The 23,784-nt window shown below is 45.1% G+C and overlaps 2 protein-coding genes across 2 annotated transcripts in view; both read right to left on the bottom strand.

Annotated features, from left to right (window-relative positions):
* Positions 1–14,840, bottom strand: part of LOC129837525 (R-spondin-2-like) — a 79,727-nt gene extending 64,887 nt beyond the window's left edge. Inside the window, exons 1-2 of the mRNA XM_055903770.1 lie at positions 14,329–14,840; positions 13,739–14,038 (exon numbers count right to left, since the gene is read on the bottom strand). Coding sequence (XP_055759745.1) covers positions 13,739–13,838 — 100 coding nt within the window. The 5' untranslated portion in view covers positions 13,839–14,038; positions 14,329–14,840. The remainder of the gene's footprint in view (positions 1–13,738; positions 14,039–14,328) is intronic.
* Positions 14,841–17,222: 2,382 nt separating this feature from the next.
* LOC129837204 (eukaryotic translation initiation factor 3 subunit E) overlaps positions 17,223–23,784 on the bottom strand; it is a 42,917-nt gene continuing 36,355 nt past the window's right edge. The window contains exons 11-13 of the mRNA XM_055903180.1: positions 19,247–19,349; positions 18,578–18,712; positions 17,223–17,421 (exon numbers count right to left, since the gene is read on the bottom strand). Coding sequence (XP_055759155.1) covers positions 17,386–17,421; positions 18,578–18,712; positions 19,247–19,349 — 274 coding nt within the window. The 3' untranslated portion in view covers positions 17,223–17,385. The remainder of the gene's footprint in view (positions 17,422–18,577; positions 18,713–19,246; positions 19,350–23,784) is intronic.

Below are 23,784 nucleotides of genomic sequence, written 5' to 3' on the forward strand. Positions count from 1 at the left end.
CGAAGGCGCCAGGACCCCCCAGCATTACGCACTCCTGCCACCATCAGTACGCACACCTGCCTTTCCCCGTCACGCGCATCAACGTATTATTGGACTCACCTGGACTCAATCACCTGTTTATTACTTCCCCTGTATTTGTCAGTTCCCCATCTTTGTTCCCCGCTGCTGCTTATTAAATGTTGACTCCCCGTACCTGCTTCTCACCTCCGGCATCGGTCCATACAATAAGAGTCCTATTAGATAGTATTTCCCATAGACGTAATGAAATTGGAAGGCAAAGTACAGAAACATTTTTAAACACTCCACACCTCTAGGGGCAGTATGGTATGTGCAATAGGTGTTCACATTAGGATGGTGAACTGTATGTCTAATTCACAGGGATGGTTGACATACTAGAGCAGGGATGAACAACTTTGATGGGGGTGGGGGCCACATTAAATCTGAACTCATCATGAGGGGCCGCAGTGGCTTGAGGGTCTGCGTTCCCACACATACAGTCATGCCTTTTGAGGGCCCTAAGTGATTTTTAACTTTTTTTTTTTTTTTTTTTTTTTAACATTTGCAGTTTTACAGCTAATTTCCTGCAATTTTTCACATTTTGGAGAAAAATATTTGCAGCTTTGAACATGACATCTGAGTGAGTGTGACTGACAAAACCAATGGGGGCCACTCGGTCAGTAATTCAACCAATCTACAAGTTTAGATAGTTGGCTAGACTAACTTATCAATGAATTTTTGTTGTTGCTGTCAGGCTAATTGAGTAACTGTCAGTAACTGACATAACAAGAACAAAACTGCTGATGCAAAACCAAATTTCGAAATTGCACCTTGAGTATTCTACTATTCTAACTCAACAGTAAGTTGAGACCCCGACCGAGTTCCTAAAAAAACGAACAAACAAAACAAATCAAGACGTGTTAGATAGGATAGATAACGCGATACGTGTGAATTAGGAGGTGGCTTCCACCCAAAGACATGGGTGGTATGTAAGCCCTGAGTGTCTCATTACAAAGAGGTCATCAGCATAGAGTATGCTAAGTCCCCACCTTGCACGTGTCAACATGCCACACTACTAACTGTTATAAATGACCAGCAAATTGTTTTTTATGCAAGAACTGCTGCTATTACCCAAGCCCCCGAGGCACTGGCCGTGCTAAGGAGTTATGATAACTCAAACCACAGTGGTCTCTTCTCTTGTCTAAACAATCCTGCCTGATGGAATTCCTAGCCCTGCTGTTGTAGGGTTACCATACAGCGTCAGAAAACGACACTCTTAAAAAGAAGGGTTCCAAAAGAGTTCTTCTGCTGATTCCAGTTTGAGCCCTTTATGGTTCCAGTGTGAGCCCTTTATGGTTCCAGTTAGAACCCTTCCTGTTTCCATATTTTCCTTGAGTTTCAAGTAGAAAGACCATGTAAACCCTCTGTATGGGATCTACATGGAACCCAACAGGGGTTCTACCTGGAACCAAAAGGATTCTACCTGGAATAGAGTTTCCAAGTTTACCAGTAAACTACTAGAATTTTAGTATCTTCCGAGCATTTTATGATTACTTCAGATTATCACAGGTGTCTGTAATTATCTCTGTCCCTCTGTGTGGTCTTATTACATGTAAAACATATGAAATAAGATCATTTTACAAAAAAATATATAATGACAAAAATGACAAAATACTATCCTAAATACAAACCATCAATTTAGTGAATACCATTGATGTTTAATATGAGGGTTTCAGCATGAAATACTCTTTATATATATATATATACACTGCTCAAAAAAATAAAAGGAACAGTTAAACAACACAATGTAACTCCAAGTCAATCACACTTCTGTGAAATCAACACTGTGAAAGCAACACTGATTGACAATAAATTTCACATGCTGTTGTGCAAATGGAATAGACAAAAGGTGGAAATTATAGGCAATTAGCAAGACACCCCCCAAAACAGGAGTGATTCTGCAGGTGGTGACCACAGACCACTTCTCAGTTCCTATGCTTCCTGGCTGATGTTTTGGTCACTTTTGAATGCTGGCGGTGCTCTCACTCTAGTGGTAGCATGAGACGGAGTCTACAACCCACACAAGTGGCTCAGGTAGTGCAGTTCATCCAGGATGGCACATCAAAGAGAACTATGGCAAAAAGGTTTGCTGTGTCTGTCAGCGTAGTGTCCAGAGCATGCAGGCGCTACCAGGAGACAGGCCAGTACATCAGGAGACGTGGAGGAGGCCGTAGGAGGGCAACAACCCAGCAGCAGGACCGCTACCTCCGACTTTGTGCAAGGAGGTGCACTGCCAGCGCCCTGCAAAATGACCTCCAGCAGGCCACAAATGTGCATGGATGGCACATCCTCCGAAGGACAACCCAACCAAGCCGCACTGCTTCTTTAACACAGCGCGCCTCCAACCCCGAAGCCAGCCGCACCAATGTGTCGGAGGAAACACCGTGTACCTGGCCCCCTTGGTTAGCGCGCACTGCGCCCGGCCCGCCACAGGAGTCGCTGGAGCGCGATGAGACAAGGATATCCCTACCGGCCAAACCCTCCCTAACCCGGACGACGCTATACCAATTGTGCGTCGCCCCACGGACCTCCCAAGCGCCGCCGGCTGCGACAGAGCCTGGGCGCAAACCCAGAGACTCTGGTGGCGCAGCTAGCACTGCGATGCAGTGCCCTAGACCACTGCGCCACCCGGGAGGGCCCTACCCTTTATATTTTATTACATTTTTTTTATTAACTATGCCAATATGTATTTGTTGTCAATGTTTTGGCATCAAACTGGTGGATTTTATATTTCGAGGTTAATTGAAAGTAATGTCATTTTATTAGGTGCTTTTTCATGAATTGGACTATTTCCTCTTGAACCATATGGTCTATCTACTAGAAACTCATGGAAAATATGGGCACAGATATAATAAATTAATATGGTATATGAATACATTTTTATAAATGACCAAAGTTACTCAAGATTGCCATAGATTTTCTGTTAATTACCAAAATTACTCAAGATTCCATTAACTTACTGGTAGGTTTGCAACCCTAACCTGGAACCAAAAAGGGTTCTTCAAAGGGTTCTCCTTTGGGAACAGCCGAAGAACCCTTTTAGGTTCCGTATACACTCTTGCTATCTTCTCTACATGCTTTCTCTACATCCTAAAAAAGCTGATGGGTTTTTAGGTATAACCCTTCCTCTGGCTCTTACATATAAACTGTTGTTTTCAACCAAACACCGCTTGCTAAAACCATACACATACTGTACAGTGTGTGCACATGTACAAGCGACTGTGCTCTCATGATGATATCCAGCCCTAAAAGGTCCATTACGCTTCGCTACTGTCCATTACGGCATCATGGCCGTGTCATCCCGAAACCCATTAGTGCGTAAACATGTACACTACATGTGACCCCTGCCTACTTACACCTATTAGTTAGGGCTCCTGTCGGTGAAAGTTGTTTATACAGTGTGCTCGTGAGACCTGGCTGCCGTTCAAAGAAATCATATTGAGTTAAGGAGAGGTCGGCCAAGATGTAATACAAATAGCTGTAAGAAAAAGAAAGAAAGGAATTTGAAAAATGTTAATGGGTTTTTTATTTTTTTCCCCCCTCCTTTCACTTTTTCTTCACCAATCTTCCCTACCGCAGTTTTGTTCCCATTGTCTGGTCCCTAAACCAAGTTAGCAAAAAAAAAAGTTCAGTACCGCAACAAAGAATATTCAGTAACCAAACAAGCTGGAAATGTGGGGCAGCCACATGCGACATTAAAATCGTAATGCAGCGTGTAAATTTCCCTACACCCTTTCTCGCTCTCATCTCTCTCTCACTCTCTGTCTGTTCTGTGTGTCCTGGCTGTGTGGCATGCAGCCAGAGCAAAGCACACAAACAAGCATGGCCTTGGAGTCAACACAGACAACAACAATGACCACAACCACACACTGACCAAAACCCAACCGTGCAGTAAGCTATATTACCGACACTCTTATGTCTGGGCCCATGTGGAGTGACTTGGGATGCGTTCCATCTCTGACAAGGTCCGAGGAAGAGAAGAATGCTTGTTCTGATGCCTTCACAGGACTAGGAACCATGGTTTTAACGAGCTCTGCCGTCACTGTATTTGGGTCTTGCCAGGATGATCATCCAGAGAAAGTAACTTGGGGCATCTAAATGGGACGTTTCATTTTCAGCACTTGGTGAGAATATCGCACTGTTCACTGTTCTCTATCTACAACTCTGTAACTACATACTGTATGTAATGCCAGTGCCACCCATATGGTTTTGTGCATGGCATGACTAGAGGGCTCTGTTCACTTCTGTTAGAGCAGAGTGACGGTGCTGTGTTGACAGTCCTTTTCAGTATGGGACTGTCAACTGTCCACATTGTTAATAGCAGCAACATAGTGAGCCTAATTAGATGATTGACGAGGCATCTCATTTGTTCGTCTTGACAATCTCTCTCGCTCTCTCTTTCTCTCTCTAAGCTCAGCATCAGGGCCCTGTAATGACTACCAGCACTTGGCCCCAGCCCGAGACCCAATCCTAGATCCAACCTTGTGCCCAGATCCTTAATAAATACAAATACTGGCCCGGTTCCAGCCTCAGCCTCAGCTGAGTAGTCCCAGCCTACTTCCAGCCCCATACAGCACATGCCCAAAATCCCATCCTAAGCTTCAGCCCAAGTCAAGCCCCTGTCCAAGTCCTATAGCTCTAGCCTCAGATCGAACCTATGCCCTACCCCCAGCCCAGCCTCAGTCAAGCCGCAGGTCCAGCCCCAGCCCAGCCTCAGTCAAGCCGCAGGTCCAGCCCCAGCCCAGCCTCAGTGAAGCCACAGGTTCAGCCTCAGCTCTACCCCCAGCCCAACCTCAGTCAAGCCACAGGTCGAGCCCCAGCCCTACCCCCAGCCCAGCCTCAGTCAAGCCACAGGTCGAGCCTCAGCCCTACCCCCAGCCCAGCCTCAGTCAAGCCACAGGTCGAGCCCCAGCCCTACCCCCAGCCCCAGCCTCAGTCAAGCCACAGGTCCAGCCCCAGCCCAGCCAGAGTCAAGCCACAGGTCCAGCCCCAGGCCTACCCTCAGCCCAGCCTCAGTCAAGCCACAGGTCGAGCCTCAGCCCTACCCCCAGCCCAGCCTCAGTCAAGCCACAGGTCCAGCCCCAGGCCTACCCTCAGCCCAGCCTCAGTCAAGCCACAGGTCCAGCCCCAGCCCTACCCCCAGCCTAGCCTCAGTCAAGCCACAGGTCCAGCCCCAGCCCCAGCCCAGCCTCAGTCAAGCCACAGGTCCAGCCCCAGGCCTACCCTCAGCCCAGCCTCAGTCAAGCCACAGGTCCAGCCCCAGCCCCAGCCCAGCCTCAGTCAAGCCGCAGGTCCAGCCCCAGCCCTACCCCCAGCCTAGCCTCAGTCAAGCCACAGGTCCAGCCCCAGCCCCAGCCCAGCCTCAGTCAAGCCGCAGGTCCAGCCCCAGCCCTACCCCCAGCCCAGCCTCAGTCAAGCCGCAAGTCCAGCCCCAGCCCTACCCCCAGCCCAGCATTAGTCAAGCCGCAAGTCCAGCCCCAGCCCTATCCACAGCTGCACTCATCAATCCAGCAGCCTCACTCAGTGGGTAAGGTGGGTTCGAGAGCACCACCACCACCATCACCTCCAGTACAGTACATCCATGTCCGGCGGATTCCTAAATTACAGGCAAGTTCCACACAGTGAGACTGTTTATTGCATCTGACCGGCTCACTTCCTCCCCATACCAAAGGCATTGCATGCTGGGCCTTATTTTGATGTGGCGTGTAAGCATAATTAGAGGTCCAATAAAAGCAGAGAGGGGGGAAAAAGCAGGCATGTCCATCTGTCGAGTGTTAAAGGGTGGGGAGGGGGTAGAGAGAGCCCTGCTCTGCACTCCGGATCACACAGCTCCACCACGCCTCCCTGTCTGTTGTTGTAGCAGCCATTAGAGCAGGCGTGGATGTAAATACTCTTCAGAGCCAAAGACCAACCCCACACACTTGTCTGCCTGTGTGTGTGTGTGTGTGTGTGTGTGTGTGTGTGTGTGTGTGTGTGTGTGTGTGTGTGTGTGTGTGTGTGTGTGTGTGTGTGTGTGTGTGTGTGTGTGTGTGTGTGTGTCAGAGGGAGGGGGGCTCCTGATCTCAAGTTACCAGGGCCTTGCAGAGATCGATCCAAAGTAGGTACTAGTCTGCACGCACACGGAGAAGAACACACACACAGACATGGCAAACAAGAGTCAGATATGTGGCTCGCTGCAGTAGTACAACACTGGACCCTCCCTATTCCGTCCCTGCCCTTGTGTCTCTAGCTATGTCCCTAGGAGTGGTGATGTTAATCACCTGCAGCCCAACGACTGCTAAACTGCTGGTCATCGAGTTCCAGCTTTTAACATATGCCCTCATTTTTTTTACACTGATCCCCATACTTATAGTATTCCATAAGAATCACACCAGTTGTGACCATGTTATTGTCAATACACTGTTCTGGGTATCATCGGATGGGGCCACAGTGTCTCCTGACCCCTCCTGTCTCAGCCTCCAGTATTTATGCTGCAGTAGTTTATGTGTCGGGGGGCTAGGGTCAGTTTGTTATATCTGGAGGACTTCTCCTGTCTTATCCGGTGTCCTGTGTGAATTTAAGTATGCTCTCTCTAATTCTCTCCTTCTTTCTTTCTCTCTCTCGGAGGACCTGAGCCCTAGGACCATGCGTCAGGACTACCTGGCATGATGACTCCTTGCTGTCCCCAGTCCACCTGGCCTTGCTGCTGCTCCAGTTTCAACTGTTCTGCCTGCGGCTATTGAACCCTGACCTGTTCACCGGACGTGCTACCTGTCCCAGACCTGCTGTTTTCAACTCTCTAGAGACCGCAGGAGCGGTAGAGATACTCTTAATGATCGGCTATGAAAAGCCAACTGACATTTACTCCTGAGGTGCTGACTTGCTGCACCCTCGATAACTATTGTGATTATTATTATTTGACCATGCTGGTCCTTTATGAACATTTGAACATCTTGGCCATGTTCTGTTATAATCTCTACCTGGCACAGCCAGAAGAGGACTGGCCACCCCTCATAGCCTGGTTCCTCTCTAGGTTTCTTCCTAGGTTTTGGCCTTTCTAGGGAGTTTTTCCTAGCCACCGTGCTTCTACACCTGCATTGCTTGCTGTTTGGAGTTTTAGGCTGGGTTTCTGTACAGCACTTTGAGATATCAGCTGATGTAAGAAGGGCTTTATAAATAAATTTGATTTGATTCTGAGGAAATGCTTGAGTGTTGTTCTTCAGTGAGAGGTTAGTTGACGAGGGCCTCCCTCTCTCTGTCTCTGGTCTGCTCCCCTACCTCCGAAGCCCTCACATGACTCACTTCTGTGTTTAAATGCTTATTTTGTGTTGTTGTTTTATGTGCGCCACTTAGAAACTATCCCCACATTAGGACTTTTATGGCCTAATAAACTCAAGAGTATCGAACCAAACTGGCTGGCCATATTTAGTAGCTTTATACGAAAACGTATTAAGGTGTAATTGCTGTAGGCAGGCGCGCTATTGAGGGAATAACATAGGTGAGGGTTACAAAATTTCCCCTCGCACTCGAAAGGGACACTGGACCTTTTGTCTGCTGCTCTGGAGTTTCCAATCACCACTGGGAAATATGGAGTGTATTATAAGATTTATATAATAAGTCCATTTTATTTCACATTTCCGAAAAGGAACTTTTACAGTGTGGTAAAATGTAGCCTGAAAGAAAAATCTCTGTTTGGCATTTAGCGTTGCCAACATCATGGAATCCTCTGATGACAATGATTGAGGGTGGAAGAGAAGATCCCCCTTGTGCATTGCCCTGAGAAAAAGAAAAAAACAGGGACCAAATGTACACACAACGACTGTTTCTCTGCAGTGACGTGATAAATGGAAACGTGTAGAAGTGTTACAAAGCTAGCCTTCTCCTCTGTGTGAAATGGATCCTCCTCAGTCTTTGCTCAGACACGAAACAGCGCACAGACAAAAAGGGAGAAAGCGGAAAAACCTAAACCCTCTAGTTTGTGAACCTACTGCAACGTCATCGAATCAGAAAGCTACGTGTTGGTGCCAATTTAAATGAATTAGGGCGAATTGAGTTTATAGGGTGAAGAGGGGTTAGGCAGAGGGTGAACAGAAAATGTTTTTTTCTGGTGAGAGAAAATGAAGACAAGACAGAAACAGATAACCCTCAGCTTGTCACGTGGGTCCTGAGGAATCTCTCCGAGCCTGACTACAAGTTCATGACACCTGTGTTGTTTTTTTTCCTCAGGGGGGGATTTCCACCGGTGTAGCATGGCATCGGTGCACTGAGGACTGAGACCCCTTTCACCGGCTTCATTTGATACGGCTGTGACTGAGACCTACTAGGTCTGCTACACTACAGACAGACAGGATGGACATGCTTGGGTTAGTGGGTCCCACCAGACTGACCTCGCCGCAACAGTTGCTGTAGTTCACAGGTTTTGTTTTTGTTACTGAATTTATTTGTCAATGCAGCTGAAAACTTGAATTATCTGCCATGATTTTCCACAAAACTGTCCAGACACAAAAACACACCTGCATAAAGACTTGCACGCACGCACGCACACACGCACAAACATATCCACACACACACGCACATTAACGGCTTGGCTGATGGGGCCTGGGAAGAGAAAGGGAACACGGTTCCTCTTAGACGCTGCAGCCGGGGCTCAGGTCAGGACTTGGCGAGCAGTAATCCCTCTCAGGTGATGCTGCTCACATTCAGCCACAACCAGCTGATCTGCTTAAATATGTTCTCTCCCGTCCCTCCACTCCCTCTCGTCTTTAAAAGCCCCCTCGGCAAGGAGCAGAACTTGGGAGGATGGGGGGGGCTACTGCTATTCCACACCAAGGACCACAGATCGCTTTTCAGCGTTTCGGTAAAGTGATCGTTCCATGTGCCGCTTGGCGCGCTGACACAACGTACAGGGCTCCTTCATAACCAGCCAGGAGAAACGCACTGCTGCTGTGGAATAAAAAAGTCACACAGTCCTCCTGGCTTAGGAGAGAAACGCAGGATACAGGGCACCCATCCTGTGGATTAGAGTGGCATTATGTGAAAAAGCCTTGTTAAAAGACATGCCATCTGCGGCCCCTTTTCACTTTTTCCGAAGGCAGAGTGGCAAAGCTGGTTTATTAAGAGAGGCAATCACTCAAACACACATTCATTCTCTCCAAATCATCTCCAACTTAAATTACAAACCTTCTGACTCACTCCATCACATCTCTCTCACTCACACACAGTCCGTTTCAATGGCTTCATGTCCACCAAACAATAAGAGGGACAATAAGCTATTTAATAGACAGTCATACACTATTAATATATAATAATATATGCCATTTGGGCAGACGCTTTTATCCAAATTGACTTACAGTCATACTATTTGTATCCATTTCTCTCACAGAAAATTCTGAGTATTAGCAAGTGCGGTCTGAGTGCTTTCAGGGCGGCAGGTAGTCTAGCGATTAAGAGCGTTGGGCCAGTAACCGGCTAGGTGAAAAATCTGCTGATGTGCCCTTGAGCAAGGCACTTAACCCTAATTGCTCCTGGAAGTGGCTCTGAATGAGTGTCTGCTAAATGACTAAAACGTAAATGTAGGCATTTCCTTCTAAGTATTACCCACACTGTACTGCTATGTCAAAGAGGTGCTCTTGACTGTCTCCCCCTTTGAATGTGGGTGTTCATACTACAAGCAACAGAAAACCGGGAAACAAAAATGAGTGTCTCTTATTGGTAGTCCCTCGCTGTTTCAGTTTGTTTTCTTCTGTTTGGTGACTAATGAATACAACTTTCGCAGGTACAGTACTAACAAATCTGATTCTTGGACGTTCTACATAACTTTTTCCATTAGATGCATCATCACGGTGTTTCATGTCATCTCACATTAATTGAGTCCGTTTCCTCAAATAAGCCCAAACTCCATACTCAAGTAGACGTTGACACAATCGAGATCGTTTACTTTCACTTAGTGGTTACAAAGTGACTTAGAGATGCAATCTCGAAGTTTTGTATAATTTCAGCCGGTAGTTTTGAAAGTAGTGCCCGTTTTCTGTGTACTATGTCATCAAATGATGTACATTTTACATTCTCATTTGAGTCATTTAGCAGATGCTAAATCCAGAGCGATTTACAGGAGCAATTAGGGTTAAGTGCCTTGCTTAAGGGCACATCGACAGATTTTCACCTAGTCGACTTGGGGATTCGAACCAGTTACGTCCTGCAGATATTATTATTATTATCATATTTTTTTGCAATTGGTATGAATGATATATTACGAATTTGTTCTGCTTAAGATCCTGGAGCACATCTTTAAGTATCTTCATCTCAAAATCTGTTTCATATCATTTTGAGAAAGAAGAAGAGTAGGCAGCCAGTAAGTTGAAAATAACTTCAGTAAACTATTAACAGAATATATTTACAAAATAGCAGTCAGCATTGTACATCACAACTGCACGCACAACTGGAAAGCGCACTTCGACTTCTAGAATCTTCCTCAGGCAACGTTGTAAAAATAGATGAAGATTATTATTTGAATTCATCTGATTCTGATTATTTTATTACTGTAAAAAAAATCAGATTGTGGGGACATTCAAAACCATATCATTTCTAGGATCTTTTTGAAATAGCTGACCTACAAAATCAAAGTTCACCTTAGGGTACATTTTTCTTCAGTCTTTCACTACTATAGCCATTTCCTAGTAGTGGATTTACAAACTCCCCTGACCCATGGTGCATCTCTTCCTCCGGGCAACGTTGGTACTTGAGTCCGTTTTTATGTAGTCAGCAGGTGGCATCATTAGCCAGAGAATAAAAATGAAAAACAATATCCTTGAGTCTAGCAATGATATCATAGCAGGCTTCATTGGCATGATTTTCTATTTTTTAGTGGGCGGAGTGGGGGAGTAAGGAGGTGTAAATCATTGGTTTTATATGAAGAGAAAAAACAATAACTACAATGGAACAGAGGATTGAGTCACGTAGTAGATTATAGGAGCTGCTTGCAAGAGATGATCAAACCATTTACACCACAGATCCCCTTCATTTAGCCTTAGCCTAACTCTCTTACAGTTTGCCTTTGAACACAGACTGTTGCCGACTAGAACAGCCCTGCTTTTCACTCTTGCATCCTCCTATTATACACCCATCTCCTTCCCGTACACTTCCCTAGCTAATCCAATCATATACTGTATGTCAACGGCAAAGGCTCTACTACTTATTTCAGCCAATTTATTTGAATTTATTTCAGCCTGAAAGTTAAAGACATTTGTTCCTCCACACACAGGATATTTTTCTTTACGCATAAAATATATATGCCCGGGGAGCTGAACGTGACCAATTCCATATTCACTTTTTAAAATGTGTCTGGGACTCACCACTCCAGACTGATTTGGAAACCTCACTACGTTACTGCTGCGTTCCAGAGCTGTCACGGTGAACCTTCAGGGCAAGGCACAAATATTCAGCCCTCTCAGAGCATATTGAACAGTGATCTCTCTCTCACATGCTTCTCTCAATAACCATCAAAAATAAAGGAAGGAAGTGAAAACCTAAAGCGTGGCTGCCTGCCAGTGTGTGTTAAATGTCGCTTTTGGCTTCAGTTGGACCATTCCAATCAAAAACAACAGGAACCAATCCTCCACCTTCCCTCAAAAAACAATCTGTACAAAACCCATACATTGCCGAGGGCTGGAGCATCCAGTTTGAGATGTTCAGAGAGTTTACGGTGATGTGTGTACAGCTCAGCCTAATCACATCCTCAGGGTCAAATGTATGAGTTAACCTTTTGCTCTCACCCCCACCTCCAGCCAGCTCTCTCTCTCTCTCAGACACACACACACACACACACACATGCACACACACACACGTAAGGGTTATACCTCTCTAGCCTGCTAGCCAAAAAAGCAATTCAACCACTTCTATCGACAACAAACACAGAAACACAGACAAACACACACATCTATGCCATTATCAATTTTCCTCTCTCCCTATGACATCTCAAACTTCAACTTAACCGGTTCCACTCTGTGCCAAAAAGTTTGATCCCATTAAGAACATTATATTACGGAGCATCTGAGATCACTAAAATCCTAAGAGAAAAATAGGCGAGCAGAGAAAAGTGTGTCTGTGCAAGTACCCCACAGTGATTGCTTGATTATTTGCAGATGGACAGTGGAAGGCTTGCAGCCAGGAGTGGAGGTTCCCCCTGGCATGCCTTGCATATGATTCAATCTGTGATTGCCTTACAATTTACACCCCCCCCCCCAAAAAAAACTTGCATTGAGAAGAGGATCATCCTACTGTACTCCACACCACACTGTAACATGCTCTGTTTGGGGTATTGGTGCTATAACCAGGCGACCATGGGATCAGTAAGGAATAGCAGACGCAGTGTTCCCTCTCTCCCTTGCCACCACCGGAGTAAGGACCGTGCTTATGTCACAGATCCAGAGGGGTGCTGCTAACAGCAGACGCACTGATGGTCACAGTCTGCTCATTCATTCCACATTGCTCTTTTTACCAATGGGCTAAATCCCCCGAGGCGATTGTTATGCATGTACCAACTGTTCAAAGATAACTCTGCGGTTATGAGATCAATTAAAACCAGCTTAGGAGGTTGGAGAGGTCAAATTCATATGACAGGGGAAAGGGGGTTCCGCATCTATTCATTAAAACTCCCACAATACGCCCCCCCCCCCCCCCCCCCCCCTAAGCCGCTGCGCTCCACAATAGATAGACAGAGCCGCACTACCAGCGTTTTACCGTCTAGTCGCTGTAGCCTACTAAGCAGTACCACATTTAATTAAAGACACAGACCTCTCTTTGTTGGCACGGACAGTCGGACAGGTAAGAGCACAGAGAGCCCGAAGCAATTTGGGGTAACCTAGGCTATTTGACCAAACGACTCACCAACAGCAACTATGTAAGAAATATGAAGCAGATAAAATCACAAATCTTATTAGGCATTTTTTTGAGTTGGCAAACCATGACGGCTATGTGTCCAAGACGCACATTTTGCGCATTTGCCAAAATGTCCCCAAAACAGATCTTCAAAAATGACCTGTAATCTAGTAATACAACTAACAATAACTGTGAGTGGCGAAATCTCAACAATTTGTTACAATTTAGAAAGATAGTTTCCACATTGAACTCATGAAGTTCCGAACAGTTGCCTCGTAAAACATACCCACAGTCTGGACAGACTCGGCTGCTGCTTTACACCGCTGTGGGACTTTTCGTTTTGGCGGGATGGATATATTAGGTGGATCGAATACCTTTTTTTCACTGGCAGTCGGGTGATAATAGCAGAGCGCATAAAACGCATCCAGGAACTCACGAGCGCATTTACCAGATATGCATCACTTCAAATAGCCTAGCCCTAGTCTACAGGATGCTGGACGGTCACTGTATCCTGATCAATATACGGTGCTCAGGCCGATGATGGTGTCAGTGTGTAGGAGACGTGCCAACGAGTTATGTTTGAATACATTGGCAAGGTAATTATCTAATCATGGTTATGACGACATCATCATAAGCAGAACCGGATATACAATGGCAACAACTGTTGATTAAACTCTTGGTCTCAAAATGTTCAATATTATCTGTCCGACCATGTCTATTTCTCTTCGTCTAATGTTGCGGTCTCAGAAACTATCCAAAACTTCTCGCTTTCAACTGTCACATTGTCAATGATGCTATATGCATAGATAGACGATTTTTCACGTACCTCTTTTGTTCCTCCTCCAGCGATTTGACTGGGTTTGACAGTTGCTGTACTCCATACAGTTCAACACGATTAAAGCCAATGAGAAAAGTCGAAACTGCATCTGGACGGCTGGTGTTCCGACTCGAATAAGAAGTGCCAATTGTGTTTGGGATGAATTATCTGGTTCGTTTCCTCCAGTTTCTTGAATGATTCCAACTTGTCACACATTAAACGAGCAGCGACGACATAGTATCTCACCACGGAATAATATCATTTTATGAAGATCACCGTTCCTTCATTCACAAGTGTCCCTTTTGAGTGCTGTAAAAAGAAAGACATGGGTTATTGTGATAACACACGTGACGATATCCACATCTATCCAAACATGGGAAAAATACTTGATCTAAAGAGTTTAGGAGGCTAAGCCTACTGTATTTAAATACACTGCAACAATGACATGTTTTTTCTGCCACACGTGTTCATTTACTCTCCATTCTCGACAAAAGAGCGTGGCATGAAATGAATTCTAACGCCTCTCAAACAAGCAATAACCTTCCAATATAATGAGCCCAAGAAGCTGTGTTTAACAATGCACCCAATATGAAACATACCTGCATATGTGACAGTCTAAAACCACTTCAGAAAGCCACAGCGGGTCTGGAGCATGCAGCATCCCTCTTGTATGAAAAGTTATTCTGAAGAGAACAGAGGTCCGAGTGATCTCCCTTCTCCTTGAGACGCACGCGAGTTTTATTCCGATAATACCTATTTCCCCGCTCAAAGCGTGTCCTTTTTCACTCCAACAAACTTGTCTACACCATTCGGGCGTCCCGTTTTACGTTGTGGTTTTTATAGCAAAGGATATGAAGCCAGTAGATTCTCCTCTAGATTGTCTGCATTTGCGCTTCGAGCAGAGGTGAAGTGGTAGGCTCACTACTGGTCCTGATGCTTGGGCTGCTTTCTCATATAGCTGCTCCTGTCACGTGGAGATTTCTAGATCTTTGGGGCTGCTCAGAATTAGAAGCCCCTTGACCAGAGCGAAGTGTTTTTTCTTATTATTTTAGATAATGAAGATGACACATGCTATTTAGCTGCCTAGGTGCTCACGCTACACCGAGGCTCCCTCAGGGTCCTAGTGCATGATACAAATCAATCGCAGCCGTTTTGATTCTCGTGTGAAATTACGCACAACCCGTGACGTTGGAGTGGGGTATTGTTGAAGGCTATCAATCCCTAGTTTGGATGTTGAATGACCGATAGGCTCTCTCTCAAATTCCAAATGAATAAAACAATATTACGGTACTTTACGTTTTTTTTAGTCGTTTTCTATGGGGTTTGGAAACGGAGTTTGTTTGGTCGTCCAATTATTCACATTTGACCAATGAGAAGTGGTCTTGCTAGTACCTGCATGGGTTAAACTGTTATTTCCACTATATGACAAATAGGCCTTTTCATGTCTCGAAAGGCTAGTGAATTGCAGTGCAAGTATGGCTTTGATTGTCGAATTTTAATGGATAAATTGGGAAGACAATGATCATAACCATCATCGTTGCCATCATTCTTGTCATTTGCTCTCAAGAAACAAGAACGCATGCAACTTCAAAGATGCAAAGGCCTTACTCTAGGAGAATGTAATGTGACTGGACAACTATTTGCTCCACTAATGGATGTGATATAAAGTTGGTAACTTTAACAGTTAAACAATCTACATAATCAATTGACACAAAACTAGCATGACCTCAAAACTAACTGAAAGGTAAGTCAAAAGTGATAACAGAATAGGCCTACTACCGGTCCTGAAAAAAAGACCAGAAAAACCACAGGTTAGGCCCTACTTGAGATTTCCTGATACCCACCTAGGTCCATCATAGCGTTCACCTCCAGTTCCGGTAGAAATAGGCTGTAAATGCTGTACCCCCTTTGACCACTAGGTGTGGCACTTAATCTTTTATTTATTTTAGGAAATGAGTTTGTGTCGGGCATTTATCAGGACACAACTGTCTGCCCCAATTGGGAAGCAATATCCTACTCAAAATAAACCGGAGGTAGAGTTTTAGGAAATGACTGAGGTCCAGTGGTTACAGATTGGTGTAATGCATATGTTACACTCCATACGTAGTCCTTGTATATAAAGCACACATCTAAACCTCGGATGTTCTCTTTTGAAAAGCCAGAGGTCAATTCAGTCTGACCGATCAAAAATAAAATGAAGAGACATTTTATATATTTTTTAATTGTAATGAATGTTAATCACTACCAAAGGCTTTGTAACGTAAACATTTAGATTTTTTTTTATTTACCAATATCAAGCTTAATTTATTTGAAAACATTCAAATATAGCCATGGAACAGAGCATGACTAAAAATGATTGTAGATAATGGAAAGAGGAGCAGCGTCATATAGGAATACCACCCCACAGAGAAAACCAGAGACCTTCCATGACATTTTTCATTTGACACATTTTGTCACACTGGTTTTATACAAGACAAGCGTTCTAACCTCAAGCAATAAAAACACAATGTAAGTTTTCCATTTCATCACTGGGACCGCTTGCAAACCTTTTGTGGGGGGAAAACCTTGGACAATATGTAAACACAGAACCATGGAAGTTTCCCAGCCAAAACCGATAGTGACCTTTTGCCTGTTTCTTTCTTTATTCGAGTGCAGTGACAGACATTGTGGTCAAAGGGTTGTTTGCGGCAAGTCTGGTATTGGTCTGGACATCCTACTAAAACAATACAGGAGAGTGCACTGGTAAGGTGAATGATAATTAAGGGCTAGGATAACTTATGTTCATGATGCGTCATAGCAAAGGACCGGTAAACCAATCACTTTATCCTCCCCGCTGGCCTGGTCCAAGGTGACGTCAGTGTTTGAATCGTCTGGCTCCGAGCCCCGAGTGCCAATGGAAGCTGGATGCACCTCTTCTTTGCTCCCCCAGAGACGTAGCAGCCCATGAAAGTTTGTCTACCGAAGGACCACTAGTCACTCACAAGAGTAGTCACTTACCTGAAACCATTTCCCCTTTTAGAACAAGGTCAAGTTGAGAGGTAAAAGGGAAAGAAAATTACGTGAGAGAGACAGAAGCTGAAGTAAGAGTTGGTGAGAGAAGGGAGGGGGGGGGCGCAAGAGGCACATTAAACTGATTAGTCTGGGTAATAGAGGTTTACGAGTCCCTCATGTCCTCAGAGGGAAAGATGACTGGCAGAGAGTATGACCACTATTAACTGTACATCACCTCTGTCTGCCCCCCTCCTCTCACTTCCCCTCTGTGACTGCCATGGTGAACCGGGCCACTAAAACACCATGAAACCCAATAGCCTAAACACTCATCATTACAGCGCATACATGAGCCACATCACCAAAAAACAGTATTAACTGTCCCCCTCAGTCACTTAATGCACACATTAAAACGTCCAAGTATTACCAATGCAAAAAAAGTCTAACCACTTAAGCCTCAACCACCATCTGTAATGTCCAGAAATAAAGCAATCATTGGTGAAAATGGTTTTTACACGTCTGTTTTATTGAATCACTGATGACTTGAACCAAGAGCAAAAAAAAAAGATCCTCTGCTCCGTGAGGGACAAGCAGAAAAAACAGGATGTTGTTGCTGGATGGGAATGCTGTGTAGGAACAGGAATAAAAATATTCTCGGTAGTGTCTTGCTAAAAGCCAGTCTCTTGACCTGCCCAGTTGGGTGTCTGGGGAAAAAAGGGAGGAGAAAAGGGAGAAGAGGTTAGACTACCAGTTGACAGACATACAGTATTTTGTTTCTGGGCTTTAATGAATTCTGTGATGAATTAAAAACAGAAATCCCCATGAGAGTATGTAGTCGAACACTTGAAGTTGACTTAAAAATGTGAGCAAGTGTGTGTCCGCCCATGTGTATATGCATGCGTAACGGACCCCCAACAGCCCATCCAGATGGCAGGCAGTAAATGTATTAGAAGTGATTTGTAGCCCTGAGGATGTAATGACACTTGTTTGCAGCCTCTTATCTAATTAGATAAATACCTTAACGAGGGTCTCTGCTTTTACTAAACAGAGATATAGCAGCTCTCTTCCTGCAGATATTCAAACAAGAGAGGTGGTAACTGAACACATCAAAAGATACCTACTCAGAACTGGACAGTTAAAAGGGGGACATTTAAAGCACACTTGGCGCCGTTGTGATTAGATATATATTTATAATAAACTAATCTGAGGGGGTCGGGGAGGCGGTGGACTGACTCATTTAAAAGTTGAAGAATCCGTTTAATTTTGGGTTTACAGACATGTCCTTCTCTCCCTAACTTCAAGGAGCACTGCTGGCATGTGGAGAGGGTGGGGCTCAGGGATGTGTGGGATCATTGAGGATTACCTTCGTGGATTCGTTTTACATACCACTCATACATGGTCAAGATCAAAACAGACCAAAATTTGGACCCCAAGCCAAACATCTGTGGGGACCTGTACTAAGTGCAGGGAACTCCGTAGTTTGAGTAATGTTCAGTGAGGCTAGTGTGAGAATCGACCTTATTTGTGCAGCGGTAGCTGAGTCACAGGGCACAGGCCCCGTTTTACGGCAGCGTTGACATCTACCTTGTCATTATGCCTATGAAGATCAATGGGATGATGGAAGTGCCCGCTAGCTCCGTTAAAACCTGCTCTTACTGGCTGATTCCGTGTCAAGTGGAGCGTTTTGTTGAAGCTGGTTCGTCGACATTCATCTAGCCCTGTTCTATCTGAGCTGATCATTTCGAGAGGGCTTTGAACTGTGTCCACCCACGTAAGAGACAGAGTCAGTTGGAAAATGGAATAGGTAGTCTAGTCTTTGACAAGGGATGGGAGGGTGGGTAGTGGCGACAACACGCTTACCTCGTTCCTGCTGGCGTGGGCCATCTTCTTCTCAATGTTCATGGCCAGCATCTGGCTCCTGAAGGACAGGCTCTTTGTCTTCTCAATCACCTGCTGGTACGGCGACACAGCGTTGTTCCCCATCACCACGTGACCCTGGATAAGAACAGGACGAGGGGCGCACAGTTAGGCCTAATCACACAGCGGGGAGAGCCAATCACATCTCGTCTCACAGACACGCCACCGTTTCGCCAACCCGCCAGCCTCTCGGGACACATTTATGTAAATTTCAGTGCACATCGAGGTAATTCTATGTCATTCCAGGCAGAGTGGCTAGGGTATGATTAGCTGATTACAGAGAACTCTGCGCCGTGATGGGTACGCCAAAACATGCAAGACCCAATGTGGAGCTGTACAGAGGAGAACAAGGACTTAAAAAGGGTAAGGTATTGTGGTTGCTTACTTCGTACTGTGTTGTATACCCTCCTATTATGATAATGGCCCATCCCATGCCTTGTTATTCTCGTCTTAGTCATTCTACAGTTATGCACTTTATTGCATCTAGAGGTACACCGGAGAATAAGCTCCCCGATTACGAGGAGTAAAAAAAAATAAAAAATCTGATTAATCAATTGCGTGGGAGCAGAGGTCATTGATTGTTGAGGCAGACAGACAGGGCGTCAGTCTTACCAGTTTGGAGTCTATCTTGGCATCCAGCCTGGCGTTGCGGATAAGGTTGACAATCCATCTCTCCGCCTCCTCGGGGGTCATGTTCAGCTTGTCTGCCAGCATGCTGAGGAGGAGCAGAGGAGAAACAGGATTTTTAGAAGGCGAGTGGAACAATACACACGTGTCCTCCGATTAAATAGGCAGTAGAGAAGTTAAGTTGCTAATTGTTTAAAGAAAAATGTGGCCTGAGTTTTGTTTATATAGTTCATATACACACCACATCTTCACATTAATCAACTGGGGCGTGGGAAGGTGTACCCCTCTGCCCAATGAGGTCATTTCTGGGCAATATTTGTCCCTTCAGGGGACCCTTTTTGGCCCATTATAGCCCAGGGGCAAAAGTTGGGTATAGCCTCTAATGTACTGAAGCAAACAGCAGAAAAGAACACACATCAGAAAAGCAAAGATTACACAGCGTACATAACATGCTCCTTCATTGTCAGACTGACCAGGTGAAAGCTATGATCCCTTATTGAAGTCACTTGTTAAATCCACTAAAAACTTAGTGCAGATGGAGACGTGTTAAAGATTATTCACTTTTTTTCTCTCTTTTCTTTTTATGGTAGCAGGTGCACCGGTTTGAGTATGTCAAGTACCGCAACCCTGCTGGGTTTCAACCTCAACAGTTTCCCGTGAGGATCAACAAATGTCCACCATCCAAAGGACATCCAGCCAACTTGACAACTGTGGGAAGCATCGGAGTCAACATGCGCAGGCATCCCTGTGGAACACTTGATACCTAGTGGACTCCATGCCCTGATGAATGAAGGCTGTTCTGAGGGCAAAGGGGGGGTGCAACCGTATAGCAAGAAGGTGTTCCTAATGTTTGGTACACTTTGTGTATATGACAATCCTTTTCAGTGGCGGTCTGATGCCATACCTCTACACTTGCTACACTACTAAATATGACGAATGGGCTGCATTAGGACTATGCGCAAGTGATCTTACATGACCTAGAACAGAAGATTGCATGACTCCCCAGGCTAACGCAATTAGAGGAGTCAGTGGGAATCCCGGTTTCTCTCCCTAGCCAGTCACTTTACTCTTTGATGTTCTCTCCTGGACACACACTTACGTTCACCCCACCTGGCCCAGAGCCTGCCGATCCAGAGCGGGACCTGCTACTGTCCCAAAATGAAAGCCAGGTTGCTGCCGTGGAGCTCTTTGATAGAGCGGTGGGACATGGATGTGTCACCGAGGGAGAGAGGGAGGTGGTGGGCGCCTGGCCCTCTTTGATCCAAAGCCTTTTCCAGTGCAGCAGGCCTCCCTTGCGGCTTTGAAAATAACTAAACCCCCTTGATACTACTACCACCCTCTAGACCCACTCCTTCCCGCCCGCCCGACATTTCCTGCTGTTCCCCCATTTCATATTAGGGGCCTATAAATATACCCATCTCCTCCACCACAAGTAGTATAGCTAGTTCCTTCTCGTCTCACAGCCCAGTCACCTAACACACACCTCTCGAAGACACCTTTGAACAAACCTCATTAATACACTCGTTCAACAACAGATAGTGTGTGTGCATTGACCGTGGGGTTATGAGGACTGTATGAAAAGTGCACCCCACTAATTATAATTTCCTGCTCCATTAATCAAGTTTCTTCTCCCCCACGGAGATCGGAGAGACAGACCTGTGACTATGCCAGACCCTCGCCACCCCAAACCACCTCTCGCTATTGGATCAGACCCAGTCCACAATAGTTGCCAATACCAGCAGGACCGTTTCAACGGTCACTTCCCAAACGCTGACTTCTTTAAGACTTTCTCCCTCGTAAATTCCCATTTGGAAATAACCTCATTTGGGATAATGTTTGCCTTACCTCAAGGCCCGACAGCAAAAACACATTCTCGCCGCTCTCTGACCCAGTTTGGCATCTTTTTTGAAAGTAGCAGCAAAACTACGTACGGAGGGGGTTGAAATTACATCAGTGTCTGGAAGGGGCTCAAAAAAGACAAAAAAACAAACAAATAATAAACAGCATTACCTCAGCATAGAGGCAGTGCCTCGGGGGATTCCAAGTAACAAGAGCGTGATGATCCATCACCACTTTCACCACAGCATTGTTGAAGGAGGTGGATACCAGAAGAGAAAAACACCAGTTAAGAATTGATTAACGTTGAATCCCCATGGGCTGGAGGAGTGGAAAGGGGCACGACCAACCTGTCACTCGCACTCAAATGACTAAATTACGGCAAAATGCTGCGGAAAACAAAATTGCACTTACGGCTCATTACGAAGGACCCGACAAGAGAAAAAAAATACAAAAAAAGTCAGTTGTCCACTCGCGTGAGTTTAGGTCATGATGGCTAACATGTCTGCCATCCAGGAGTGACAGAATCAACTAAAAAGGAGACACAGGTCGCACCAATTTGGGCAAAATGACTGGTGTAGGTCTATAAACACGGTTCAGTTTCAAAATGTAACCCAAGAGATGTGTGACTGCCGCAGAGGGGTACGCAGAGTGCGTTCGTTTGGTGACTCTATCAAGTGGAGGGCACATGTCAGTCAAACCAGTCTCAGATCCGAAATCAAAACAAACGTGACCCAGTTTCCTCATGGCGAGTTCACCTCGGCCCTAACCCCCTGCAGAATGTGATCTCCCCAGGCATACCACAGTAAACGCGCAGTGCACCAAAAGGCCCAGGGCAGCCCCTGCATGCACCCAGGACAACTTCAGTGATAACAACCTACTCTAATTCATTACGGGAAATCTGGCAATGCTTTCCTGGGGAAGCGCATTCATGGATCATATTTTACAAAGGACTCTGCTTTATCTCCTTTATAGACCAGGTCTCAACTTTTATCTTAACCTGGAACTTCAGAAAATGGGGGGCTAGACCTACAAAACTCAACTATTGACATATCCCTTGACCCAACTAGAACGCCTTCTACACTGGTTTTGTTTTACACAGCCATAGCCCTGTTCCTTGAGAAGGGGGGGGGGGGGGGGGGGGGATTTCATTTCAACCCGTTACTGGCTTCTCAGCACTCAATTTCAGGCTGGGGGGGATGGGGGGGGGACTCCTGTGAGTCTCTCAGCCACCCTCACACTCAGGGAGAGAGGTCAGGATAACTGTTAGAGAGGGAAAACTCCCATAAGACGGGGGCACTTCTAAAGTGGCTGGGCTCAGACGAATGCATTGTTAAACACTACCATATGATAGCATTAAGAGATTCCAAGCCATTTGGAACGACCCCCGCTTTCGGCATCTTGATTAAAATAGATTTTTCGGGAAAACGGAAAATGACCGCGTGGTCTTTCTAATGACAATTGTGAAGTGGAAAAATCTGCCCTTTTACATCCAAGTACACAACAATACTATTTCCAACTATCAGAGAAGTTAAGTGTTAGGAAAACATTTTGAGTGATGGGAAAAGATGTCTACTACCTTTCCATGTGCCAAATTTCAGTGTCGGTCGACCGGCTCGGTCTTATGTACGTACTGACAAAGTCACTGGACAGTGTACCATCTGAGGTCAATGTTAGAAATATGACCGGCTATCAACATTCCAGAAAGTCAAATATTGTAATAGTACGTTTGTGAATCCAAAAACTGAAATCAAAAATGGTAAAAACATACCCAAGTCTAGACAAAACGATATGTGGATGCAATTACGGAGCATAAGCTCAAATCCTGGGGTCACATTTTCACAGATTCCTATATTACATGAGCCTTTCTGCATAAAGTAACTCAATTACCCGCACTTCTAGTCTACTATTGTCCCATGTCGTGGGCAAAAAAAGCGAGCTAAATATCTGTGAAACCTTCATAGCCAACAGCTGTAAAAATGTCCTCATTAAAAACAGGGATCAGATTCATTCGAGTCCATGCTTGGATGCAGAGGGCTTCTGGGTAGCAGACTAATGACATGGAATTTGAGCGTTTGTCAAAAATAAACTACGTGTTCTGTCCATCGTCATCGCAGCGGCTTTAAATAAACACGGAAATCCCTGACACTGCCGAGGACCGCTCTGTTTCACCTTTCCTTTACAACCTCAGCTAACAAAGACGTACAAACACAGGACAAAAATTGAGAAACATCACAATTCAACTTCCTACTGTTACCACTAACCTTTGTGGTCTTTAACAAGTAAATGTATCCAATTGCAGCAAGTCTGCCAAAAAAAAGACTCCTAATCAATTCCAGACAATCTGCAACTGGAGATTTCGACAGAGCCCTATTGTGTTCCATGGTTCAACCTTGACTACAGACCTCCACAGCTCTGTATAACAGGCAGTGCAATAATTGCTCTGTCAAAAGTTATAATTCATTCACCCTTTCCATTCAATGTCCATGACAGCATATTGTAAATATTCCATTCAAAGTTGGAGTATTACCATTTTTGCCTTAGTACAGTAACTATGTCTTTCTAAATGCATTTCCACAAGTACAAATGTTCAGTGTACACTTAAAGCAGTGAGGTAAAAATAAAGTAGTATATCAGACTAGAGTGAAGAGTGAGCGAAGTCCACAGTAAGATGAAGGCTAATGGTA

This window comes from Salvelinus fontinalis, chromosome 38, assembly GCF_029448725.1.
Source record: "Salvelinus fontinalis isolate EN_2023a chromosome 38, ASM2944872v1, whole genome shotgun sequence".
In the NCBI taxonomy this organism is placed as follows: Eukaryota; Metazoa; Chordata; class Actinopteri; order Salmoniformes; family Salmonidae; genus Salvelinus; species Salvelinus fontinalis.